Below are 12,451 nucleotides of genomic sequence, written 5' to 3'. Positions count from 1 at the left end.
GTGGATTCGGATGACGTCAGAGCCGATCCGCGCATCACTAGTGTGTATGTGTGAAACCACGCCCTGTACTCCTCCGGGAGCAGCGCACACTTTTATTTGAGTTATTTGAGTTTGATTTATTTATTTGAGTTTGTCAAGCACTTTAAACATCAGCACTTTTTAAGTTTATTTTTTAAACAATTGAGGTTATTGCCATTTCTTGTTTGTGCTGTGAATTAAATAAAGAGAAAACATTTATCTGCCCTTTATTCCTGTTTACAATCATTTACATAACGTGTTAAGAAATTACCCATGTGTATGGGAACTGACAAAAAAGGTAACCCTTAAAATGTATTGTTACGGCGCCAAAAGGCGCCGTAACAATGTGTCTAACTAAATTTGTGTCTAACTAAATTATGTGCTGCTGCACCTAAATGAAAAAGTTAGGCGCACCAGTGCATCCAATGTAAAAAGTTAGTCTGGAGCCCTGTAAATCCAAGGAAGTTATACTTATTTTATACAATACCTTTGTCAGACCACACTTAGTGAACTGTGTGCAGTTCTGGGGACTGTACTACAAGAAAGATATAGAGGATCTGGAAAAGGTTGAAATAAGGGAAACCAAACTGGTTCCTGGTATGAAAGATAAAAGTTTTGAGGAAAGACTTCAGATGCTTAACTTCTTCAAGCTTAGTAAAAGTAGACTCAGGGTTATTTGATTGAGTCTTTTAAATTCATAAAGGGGATCAACAAAGTGAACTACAAGAGATTCTTCAGGTTCAGCTCTGTTAGTATGACGAGGGGGCATAAAAGGAAATTAGCAAAAGGTAAATTCCACACCAACGTTAGGAAGTATTTTTCACACAGAGAGTAGTAGCTGTGTAGAATAGCTTGGTCAGACCTCACTTAAGCCGCGTTTCCACCGCAGGAACTTTACCCCGGAACTAGGAACCTTTTGGGGAACTCAGTGCGTTTCCACCGCAGGAACTAGGGTCTAAATTTAGTTCCGGGGGCTTTATTTTACCCCCAAAAAGGTTCCTGCTCGGGGGGTAGTACTTTCCAAAAGTACAGGAACCTTTGGGGTGGGGCGCAAGCACTGAAAATTTCTGATTGGTCGACTACTTGCAGTGTTATTTTTTTACTTTCAGCCGCCATGTTTAAAAATCTCCACCGATTTATTTTCATAATAACTTAAAATCAAACTTGAGCCGCGTTTCCACCAAAATTACCCGGAACTTTCAGTCCCAGGAACTACTTTACCAGGAACTAAAAGGTTCCTTCAGCCAATGGTTGTCTGCGTTTCCACCGGGGTCTAAAGTCCCGCGAAGATTAGGCAAATTAGCCCACTGACGTATGAAAAAGCGACGTTGTCGTCGGTCCATCTGTCATATGATTTCTTCTGTAACCCCATACTACCACGAAGTAGCCTACATTATTTTCTAATAACCGGGACAGCCCGGAGGGGTTTATTCCACTTATATACAACGGGTTACCAACAATGACTATATATGGTTACTTTTGTATTTATAGATTTTTATCGATTTAATCACATGGAATTGAAATATTCTTCTGCAGCCGCTTGGGCATATTTTACCGCTGTCAAGCAAAACTGTCGTTGGTAGTTGAACTTGGACCGTTATGCAACAAATAGGATATAACAGACCAATAGTCAGATTGTAACTGTTTTATATATCCTCTCAAACACATTCATTATGTTTTTATGCGAACATTCGCTTTCATGTCTTGACATCCGAAGCGACAGAATGCATTCACATTTCCAATATAGGCTAACTGGCAACAACAGCAGAAAACATGCACACGTTGTAAACAATTTGCTGTTTGATTACTTTCTCATCGTCAATTCCATATAGGCTAATCGCAAAATGACAAGAATAGAACGAAAACTCGGACTTGCGTGAAAATTTAAATGAGTAGTGGTACAGCCACCGTTTGTTTTCCTTCGAAGTTACTGCTAGCCGAGCAGCGAAGTGTGCCCTCCAGATGCGAACCATGCACCATAAATTAGTCCATAGTCTTCCTGGTCTTTTTGTGGAATTGAAGAATGGCAGAGTAAAATTACGGCAGTCTGAAAAAGCTAAAGGTACGATTACTAGAATTAACCTGTTATTTTACCCTGACAAAAAGTGCAGAAGGTGATTTCCAGTTTGCTTTTATTGTATCACCAATGTGAATTACGCAGAACTACCGCATACCTCACATAACTGTATCAAACGTTTTGAGTCAATTACAACAGGCTAAGAAAATCCGGAAGAAAATATTCAGCAACCGAATTAATCCGTTTGAATGTTTTAGTACGTAATATGCTGTCCCAGCACGAATGCTTAGCATTTTATAAAAACGAATACTAAAGCAAGAAAAGAAGAGAAGAGCACACGTTATAATTCCAAGACGTTGGCAGGCTATAACCAAAAGTAGGCTACTGCGCCGCATAACATACAAGTTTGATTTGAAGATATTATGAAAATACATTGGTTTGCGCCTGCATATTTTCAAACATGGCGCCTGAAAATAGACACAGAAAAATCCCGTGAGTACTCGACCAATCAGAAATGTTCAGCGCTGCAAGCTCCACCCAAAAGGTTCCTGTACTTTCGGAAAGTACTACCCCCCGAGCAGGAACCTTTTGGGGGGTAAAACAAAGCCCCCAGAACTAAATTTAGACCCTAGTTCCTGCGGTGGAAACGCACTGAGTTCCTCAAAAGGTTCCTAGTTCCGGGGTATAGTTCCTGCGGTGGAAACGCGGCTTTGTATGTTATGCGGCGCAGTAGCCTAGTTTTGGTTATAGCCTGCCAACGTCTTGGAATTATAATGTGTGCTCTTCTGTTCTTTTCTTGTTTTAGTATTTGTTTTATAAAATGCTAAGCATTCGTGCTGGGACAGCATATTACGTACCAAAACATTCAAACGGATTAATTCGGTTGCTGAATATTTTCTTCCGGATTTTCTTTGTTAGCCCGTTGTAATTGACTCAAAACGTTTGATACAGTTATGTGAGGTATGCGGTAGTTCTGCATAATTCACATTGGTGATACAGTAAAAGCAAACTGGAAATCACCTTCCGCACTTTTTGTCAGGGTAAAATAACAGGTTAATTCTAGTAATCGTCCCTTTAGCTTTTTCAGACTGCTGTAATTTTACTCTGCCATCATTCAATTCCACAAAAAGACCAGGAAGACTATGGACTAATTTATTGTGCATGGTTCGCATCTGGAGGGCACACTTCGCTGCTCGGCTAGCAGTAACTTCGAAGGAAAGCAAACGGTGGCTGTACCACTACTAATTTAAATTTTCACGCAAGTCCGAGTTTTCGTTCTATTTTGCGATTAAATGGTAAATGGACTGCATTTATATAGCGCTTTTATCCAAAGCGCTTTACAATTGATGCCTCTCATTCGCCAGAGCAGTTAGGGGTTAGGTGTCTTGCTCAAGGACACTTCGACATGCCCAGGGCGGGGTTTGAACCGGCAACCCTCCGACTGCCAGACAATCGGTCTTACCTCCTGAGCTATGTCGCCCCTATTAGCCTATATGGAATTGATGATGAGAAATCAAACAGCAAATTGTTTACAACGTGTGCATGTTTTCTGCTGTTGTTGCCAGTTATACATATAAATGTGAATGCATTCTGTCGCTTCGGATGCCAAGACATGAAAGCGAATGTTCGCATAAAAACAGAATGTGTTTGAGAGGATATATAAAACAGTTACAAATCTGACTATTGGCCTGTTATATCTTATTTGTTTTATAACAACGGTCCAAGTTCAACTACCAACGACAGTTTTGCTTGACAACGGTAAAATATGCCCAAACGGCTGCAGAAGAATATTTCAATTCCAGGTGATTAAATCGTTAAAAAAAAAAAAAAATACAAAAGTAACCATATATAATCATTGTTGGTAACCTGTTGTATATAAGTGGAATAAACCCCTCCGGGCTGTCCCGGTTATTAGAAAATAATATAGGCTACTTCGGTGGTAGTATGGGGTTACAGAAGAAATCATAGTACAGATGGACCGACAACAACGTTGCTGTTTCATACGTCAGTGGGCTAATTTGCCTAATCTTCGCGGGACTTTAGACCGCGGTGGAAACGCAGACAACCATGGGCTGAAGGAACCTTTTAGTTCCTTGAAAAGTAGTTCCTGGGACTAAAAGTTCCGGGTAATTTGGTGGAAACGCGGCTTTAGAGAACTGTATGCAGTTCTGGGGACTGTACTACAAGAAAGATATAGAGGATCTGGAAAAGGTTGAAAGAAGGGAAACCAAACTGGTTCCTGGTATGAACGATAAAAGTTTTGAGGAAAGACTTCAGATACTGTCTGAGTGTCTGTGGCTGTTGTGGTTCCTCTGAATTTGTGCCCTTATGTCTATATTTATTATTCAAGCCTGCATTAACTTTTTTAACTTTTCAAATGGTCATTTACAGACAAGGTTAAGTATACATTTCGTAAGAAATTTAACCTGCAAGATGGTCTTTAATGTGACGAGAAGTGCTATATGAATTTAATGCATAACACGTGCCCACACCCGCCAGCCCCCGTTACATTAAATTACATTATATTACATTACAGGCATTTAGCAGACTGTTACGACCCCATGGGTCTAGGGGTGCATGGGGTATGTAACTGGATGTTAATGGCCGGGAGATGTTAATGCTGTAGGTATGGTAACAACAAAAACACAGACAAAGCAGCAACTCAGTGCACGGGTGTTTACTGTGATAACAAACAAAACGGTGCAACAAACTACCAGACATATAACAACCCAGACACACACTACCAGGGTCAACGGACGCTGGATGTTGCCAAAAGAACAGAAAAACAAGCTAGCTAAACCAGAGAGTAAACTAATCTAGTGTATCAAGTACACAAACAAAAGGCCTTTCTACTCTAACTAGCAGACTGAAAACACAATTGGTTGGCAATCACCCCTAAGGACTAGTGAATCTATACATAACATAGCCTACGGGCATATGTACAGGAGCCCCCCCCCCCCTCCCGGACAACATCCAACAGCACCCCGTCACCCCGTCGAGCGCACTGGGTGACACAAATCCCAGTGACGAAACTGTGCCCAAGTTACCCACTTATTATTTCTACCAGCCCACCCTAATACAGCAGGCTAAAACCGGCTCTGCTGGCAGCCCTATATTTCACTGCACAGATCCATAATCAATAATTCTATTTAGTTAAGGTCACACAGTACACAGCATTACTCACCCTAGTCTCTGTAGTTTACAGTTTGGACTCATCAGTGCAGCACAGAGCAGCTTCACTCCTGAATCTCCCAGGTTATTGTTGCTGAGGTCCAGATCTCTCAGGGGTGAGTTTGATGACTGGAGAGCAGAGGCCACAATTTCATAGGACTTCTCTCTGAGGTCACAGCCGATCAGTCTGCAAAAGAGAGTTGATATTGTATTTTTAAATAGCGAAATATCCTGTAAAATGTGATATGTGCAATGTTACAGTAATCATGTTGAGTGATGAAGAGTGATATTGAGGATCTGCAGATATCCACCCCACACTTGCTGCAGCTGTGCGTCAGCTGAACTTACTGTAAGAGGCCCTCTGTGTCTGTTCTGTTCTTTCCTAACACAGCTAGGTCTATTACAGGATCCAGAAGAAGCCATGGAGAGATGACAGACCAGCAGGTTGAAGAAGCCATGTCTTTTCCCCTCTAACTGTAGCTTTCTCCATTGCATACTTGCACAATTAATAAGAGCTTTTCTCTTTCTGCCCTTGCAGGTTCACTTCCCATGTGTCCTCAATAGGATGCATAGTAGGGTGATCTACACTAGATCACTTAAACTTAATCCAGTTATGCAAAGCAAGCTTTATCCATCTATGCCTCAGTGGTATTTCTCCCATCTCATTAGTAATGCAATACCTGGAGTTGTTCTGAGTGCCCTACAGCATATCCTCAAAGCTCTTGCCTGTTTAACATGTGATGCCAGGAAGGGAATTTGGGTGCTGTCCACCAGGGGGCAGCATCGGCCCTACAGACGGGTATAGCTGCAGCTGTGGACCATTACCTAACCATGGGCTCTATAAGAGGCCTAGCTTCCAGGCCAAGGGGAGGGTGCTTTTAGATTGTGTTTGGGAGCTGGGCTATGGACAGTATGGTGGGTTGGTGCCAGTTTTATTTGGAGCAGCTAAAGGTGCATATAATACCCCTGTGCTCTATATAGTAGTGAGGAGTCTCCTTGTGTTTCTGCTATATAATGACCCTGTGCTCTATATAGCAGTGAGGAGTCTCCTCGTGTTTCTGCTATATAATGATCCTGCGCAACCTCTGCCGTCTGCCTAGCAAGATAAGTAAAGCCAACTGCTGTTGATTTTAAATGTTCTAAAATCCAGACTTTAGCTTTGGATTGGAACCACGGAAAAGTGACAAAACTAAGTGATGTAACATTGCATTTAAACAGCAGCTTGCATGTTGATCAGATTGACACTCTTCCCTAAGATGTACACACATACCATATCGACCAATAGTTGATTTTACCAACAGTAATAATATCCAAGGCCGTGTTTACCCAATGGGCTACATGGGCTGCAGTCCCGGGCCTCCCCCACTAGGGGGCCTCAGCGGTGAGGGGAATGTTCTTTTTCTTTTTTCCACGAATTTTTAATTTTTGACATAATACGTACCCGTAGGATTGCTCCTAGTCTCGCGATATACTGCCGTTAATCTAACCAACGTAAACATACAAAATATGTTGTCGCGAGAATTCTTGTAACATCATCAAAATTCCGACAAACATGTCGTCAAGCAGAAATTTGAGAGTGGGCGCAAAAAGAGCAAGAAAACAACAACAAAAAGCAAGAAACAAGAGTTCTCAGTAAAATACAGAAGCTACTTCTTTCTTCAAAACATGACGGATGATTACTTAACAGCAACCGATGCAGGCTCCGACATCAACAACGATCCCTTCCCTGACACATGCCCTGACGCTGACGATGATGCAGATGCTAACCCAAGTCCCGCCACACCAACTCAGTCAACCCGGCCGCCTTCTCCGGAAACTATACCGCCGTCACCAGGCAGAGATGGCACAGCCACGACATCAACCCTGTTAGCATCGAGTACGCCTTCTCTGGAACCCGGCTCCGGAGACACTGATAACATCAGCACTGTCAGTGCTGCTGACGAAACTACTCCGCTAGCAGGTGCAGGCGCCACGGTCGGGAGGAAAGATGCAACATGTGGAGCCACATCCACTGATGTAGCTTGTTGGGGACCCGTTACCGAAAACTTGTGTAGCTATTGGGTGAGCAAATAAAAGCATCCTTGTCATGTCAAAATAAAGATATAGCATTCACAGCATCAGAACGATCATATAAAAATCAGAACAGACAATTGAGTAAGACCTTGTTTTCGCGTAATCTGCGTAATGGGGAGAGTGTTACCCGTGAGTGGTTAGTTTATTCTCCAACATCCGGTAATGTTTATTGCTTTTTTGTCGGCTTTTCGGCGGGACACCATCTGCCTTTTCTCAATCCGGGTTTTCTGATTGGAAACATGCTTCTTGTCGGACTGAAGAGCATGAGTTAAGCCAGTCTCATCGAAATGCAATGCTCATCTGGTTCGCTCGCACACAGTGCACGGAATTGACAACGAACTTAAGGAGCGCTGCGAAGAGGAGGGAAGTATTGGCGCGAGGTCCTAAAACGAATTGTCTCCGTTATACAGTTCTTGTCAGAACGAGGTCTCGCATTCCGAGGAGGCGATGAAGTTCTCGGTTCCCTAACAATGGCAACTATTTGGGAATACTTGAGCTACTCAGCAAGTGCGACCCCTTTCTTGCCGAACATTTAAAAAAATATGGAAACCAGGGATGGTCTACTTCCTATTTATCCACACTATATGTGATGAATTCATTGCAATTATGGGACAGCGAGTTCAAGCTGAAATTATTCTAATGGTGCAGAAAGCAAAGTACTTTCTCTTGTTGTTGATTCAACCCCAGATTTAACCCATATTGATCAGCTAACATTCGTGATAAGATATGTCCTCAGGAAGGTCAAGTCTTCGAGCTTTTTTAAATTCCTGCCATATACAGTCATACCGGTGAGTCTCTTTTTCAGTCCGTTACAGACGTGCTAAATGACATGAATATTGATATAAATAATTGTAGGGGACAATGTTTGATAATGCATCCAACACGTCAGGTGTGTACAAAGGACTGAGGGCCCGTATTCTAGAAGTAAATCCTTTGGCTGAGTGGATACCTTGTGCAGCCCACTCACTCAATTTAGTCGGAGTGAACAGTGTAGATGCTGCTCTGAAACAACCACATTTTTCAGATCTGTTCACTCTTCAATTTTTTTCTGATCACCCCCGATGGAAGGTTATGATGGATGGACTTGAGCCCAATGTTAACAAACGCATAGAGACTTTAAAGGGACTGTCGGACACGAGATGGGCCGCTCACGCCCAGGCCACCAAAGCTCTCTGTGTAAACTATAAAAATATATTGAATTCGCTAATAAACATATCAGATGATGATTCTCAGAATGCTCTCACGCGTGACGAGGCGCGCTCTCTGGCTAACAAAATGAACCGATTAGAGACAGCTTTCTTGTGTATATTGTGGAACAAAGTATTACAAAGAATTCAGACAACGAGTACTATCCTCCAGAAGGTAGATGTGGATCTCGTTACGGCTGTGGATATGCTGCGATCACTGTCAGATTTCGTGGCAGGTTTACGCGACCAGTTTGGAGACCTGGAGACGCAGGCCAAGGAAATGGGAGGAACACAGGAATACAGGTCTGTGGTAACTCGGCAGGCAAAGAGAAAACGGAGAGCAGATGATTCCAGTGCACCTGACCACATTCTAATTGGAGCTGAGAAGTTTCGTGTCGAGGTATTTTTAGTCATAATTGACAAGCTAACAAGTGCTTTGCAAGCAAGACATAAGTCCTACACAGAGACTTGCGACTATTTTGGCTTTTTAACCCATCTCAAGAGCCTGTCTGTGTCTGAAATACGCGAAGCGAGCCGCAATCTTCAGAAAAAATATAGCACCGATTTACAGGATGTTTTCATGGATGAGCTTGTTCAGTTCATTAAATTCTGTGACACAACAACTGACGATCTGTCACCAAGAAACCTGATGGTCTTACTGAGAGAGAAACAACTCCAAAGTGCTTTCCCAAACGTGGATATTGTACTCCGAATTTATCTCACTCTTCCTATTTCAAATGCCACCAGAGAAAGATCATTTTCCAAGTTGGGCATTATTAAGAACAGACTGAGGGCATCCATTGAGGAAAATAGACTGAACGGGTTGACCATTCTGTCCATTGAGCATGATCTGCTGCGCCAGCTGGATTTTAAGGATTTAATTAAGAATTTTGCATCAAAGAAAAGCAGGAAAAAGGCCTTTTAATGACATCATGGGCGTCAGATTTTTTTAAATATTCTAGTTTAAGTCTTGAATATTATCATGTAGTTTATAAACAAAAATGGCTACGATATTCTATTCAGTGATGCCCATATGTATTTCTCATACAAATAGAATTAGAATGTTGTTTATCTTTTGTGGACTGTTTGCCGTGTGATAAAACTGCTCGAATTTTGATTATCCTGCCGTTGTGTGTTTGCAGTATGACTATAATTGGCGTTTTTTGTATGGCGTTGGTGTGTATTTTCCCATGGCCTCGTTGCACTGGCTTATTATGGGGTTGTCTTGTGTTGCGTATCTTTGCATGCGTGCGTCGCCGCGGCGGGGGGGCCTCTGAGCTGCGTAGCCCAGGGCCTCAAGATGGGTAAACGCGGCCCTGATAATATCTCATTTTATGCTCAATATCTTCAGAAACGCCACAACCCTGTAGGACACACAGGTGTGTAATGTGAAGGAGTACAACCTATCTTCATCACAAGGTCAGCGTATGAAAGAGAGTGGGGTATAAGTATGGATTTCATTAGAGTTCATAGCAGGTAGTGAATAATGGGGATGGATGAAGACTGCAATATATGTCAGAAGTGAATCCGAAGTGGGCAGAAACCTGGCAAATGAAACTCAATAAAGCTAAATGTAAAGTTCTACATGTGGGAAATAATAACACAAGGCTAGATTACTTTATGGGAGGAACAACATTGGAATTTGCTCAATTTTGGGAGTAATAGTTGATCAAATCCTTTCAGGTTCTAGGCACTGTGCTGTTGCAGTAAAAAAGCCAACAGGATGCTCGGATTGTAGTGAGTATAAATCAAGGCCCCAGAGTGCGACCATTTTGGGTGCACATGCGACCAAAAATCTGTCAAGTGCGACTAAACATTTTCATTAGTCACACCGGTGCACCTGACATTTAGCAGGTCTGTCTGTGTGTGTGTAGTGTTATTTTTTTCCCCCACCCGCATTCTGCGAAGACCCGCCCCTACTCTGCCTCTGATTGGCTCTGACCCTGATATTCTTCTTCGCTGAATGCGGGTGGGGAAAAAAATAAGACTTGTGTATTAAGCCGCGTTTCCACCACGGTTAATCTGCGGATCGGGTGAGCCGAGTCATAAAAATTAACATTCTGATTAATAGCGGATGGGTTGCGGGTGGGTGAAATAATACATCATTAATGAGGAAAATATTAATTACATTCTCTAAAATGTGAACATATTTTAAGCTTCATTTTTCGTCAGGCGTGAATTAGCAGACTAGACTCTCGTTGCGCCAATTGCGGCGTCCATTTGTCTTAAGCAGCAAAGGAGGCAAAAAAGATCCGAGAGAAAATTAAAAAGGAGAATTAAAAAAAGGAAGGGCAGAAAAGTTCCGTGTGGGAGCGATTTAGTGAATGACGAGTCAAGTGCTCGGTATGTCATATGCAACAGCTGTGAAATAATGAGAAATAGCGGTAATGTGTGATCGGGTGCGGGTCTCTAAATCGGAGAAAATAATTTGTTCGGGTGGGTGGATGATTTATGCGTACATGCGGATTCGGATGACGTCAGAGCCGATCCGCGCATCACTAGTGTGTATGTGTGAAACCGTGCCCTGTACTCCTCCGGGAGCAGCGCACACTTTTATTTGAATTATTTGAGTTTGATTTATTTATTTGAGTTAAACATCAGCAGTTTTTAAGTTCATTTTTTAAACAATTGAGGTTATTGCGATTTCTTGTTTGTGGTGTGATCTAAATAAAGAAAAAACCTTTATCTGCCCTTTATTCCTGTTTACAATCATTTACATAATGTGTTAAGAAATTACCAATGTGTATGGGAACTGACAAAAAAAGGTAACACTTAACACACATTTGTATTATTACGGCGCCAAAAGGCGCAGTGAAAAATTTTGGGTCTGACTAAATTATGTGCTGCTGCACCTGAATGAAAAAGTTAGGCGCACCAGTGCAACCAATGTAAAAAGTTAGTCTGGAGCCCTGTAAATCCAAGGAAGTTATACTTATTTTATACAATACCTTTGTCAGACCACACTTACAGAATTGTGTGCAGTTCTGGGGACTGTTGTTGTAGTCTGTATTTCCGGTCACTTGTCTCCCCAGTACTGTCTCTGTGTCTGTGTTCCCTGAGCTGCTTCACTCCCCTGTACTTGTGTGATTTCACTATTCGGGTGGTTCCGGGTTTTCGTGGTTTCCCCCCTTCTTTCCAGTCTCGCTTTACTTCCTGCTTATTTCTAGTTTTACTAATTTCTACTAATCCCTACTAATTTATAGATTGTAAAGTACTAACCTCACTAATATACTAACATGTGAATATTACTAATGGACTAACACACACTAGTTTTGGGTTTTTGATAGTTTAGATCACTATACTAATACATTAACCAGTCTCCCCTTTTCCATGCTGCGCTGGGAGCTCCCCCCCTTTCTTTCTAGCCTGCTCTAACGCTGAGTTCTGCAATTGCCTGCACCTGTCTCTTGCTCTAACTGCACCTCTCTCTCTCTGCACGTGTTTACCTGCTTCACCCAGGCCGTCTATTATCATTGTTGTCTATGTGATTCCAGTCCGCGTTTTGTCAGTCCCCCGTTATTGAATTAGTTTTCCCAATGTTCTTCACCTGGATGTTGTTTGTTACTCCTCCCTCACTCACTTAACCCTCCTTGATTGTTACCTTCCTTTTTAATTTATTTTTTAAAAAATTGAGGTTATTGCGATTTCTTGTTTGTGGTGTGATCTAAATAAAGAAAAAAATTTTTCTTCCCCTTTTTTCCTTTTTTACAATCATTTTAATGTGTTAAGAAATTACCAATGTGTATGGGAAATGACAAAAAAAGGGAACATTTAAAAATTTTTATTATTACGGCGCCAAAAAGGGGCAAATGAAAAAATTTTTGGGGCTGACTAAATTATTTTGCTGCCCCGAATGAAAAAATTAGGGCACCAGTGAAAACCCAAAGTAAAAAATTAGTCTGGAGCCCTGTAAATCCAAGGAAGTTATACTTTTTTATACAATACCTTTGTCAGACCACACTTACAGGGTTTTGTGCAGTTCTGG

General features: G+C 41.9%; 1 protein-coding gene and 1 long non-coding RNA gene across 5 annotated transcripts in view; one reads left to right on the top strand and one right to left on the bottom strand.

Moving 5' to 3' along the window:
* The window catches only part of LOC135245748 (uncharacterized), a 516,260-nt gene that overhangs the window by 341,927 nt on the left and 161,882 nt on the right, over positions 1-12,451 (top strand). The window lies entirely within an intron of this gene.
* The window catches only part of LOC135245707 (NACHT, LRR and PYD domains-containing protein 12-like), a 343,935-nt gene that overhangs the window by 217,048 nt on the left and 114,436 nt on the right, over positions 1-12,451 (bottom strand). For all 4 annotated transcript variants that reach the window (XM_064318951.1, XM_064318954.1, XM_064318953.1 and 1 more), the window contains one exon: positions 5,220-5,393. In XM_064318951.1, the coding sequence (XP_064175021.1) occupies positions 5,220-5,393 (174 nt within the window). The remainder of the gene's footprint in view (positions 1-5,219; positions 5,394-12,451) is intronic.

This window comes from Anguilla rostrata, chromosome 19, assembly GCF_018555375.3.
Source record: "Anguilla rostrata isolate EN2019 chromosome 19, ASM1855537v3, whole genome shotgun sequence".
In the NCBI taxonomy this organism is placed as follows: Eukaryota; Metazoa; Chordata; class Actinopteri; order Anguilliformes; family Anguillidae; genus Anguilla; species Anguilla rostrata.
Note: the sequence above shows the minus strand (reverse complement) of the source record. Positions and strands in the feature narration are given on the sequence as shown.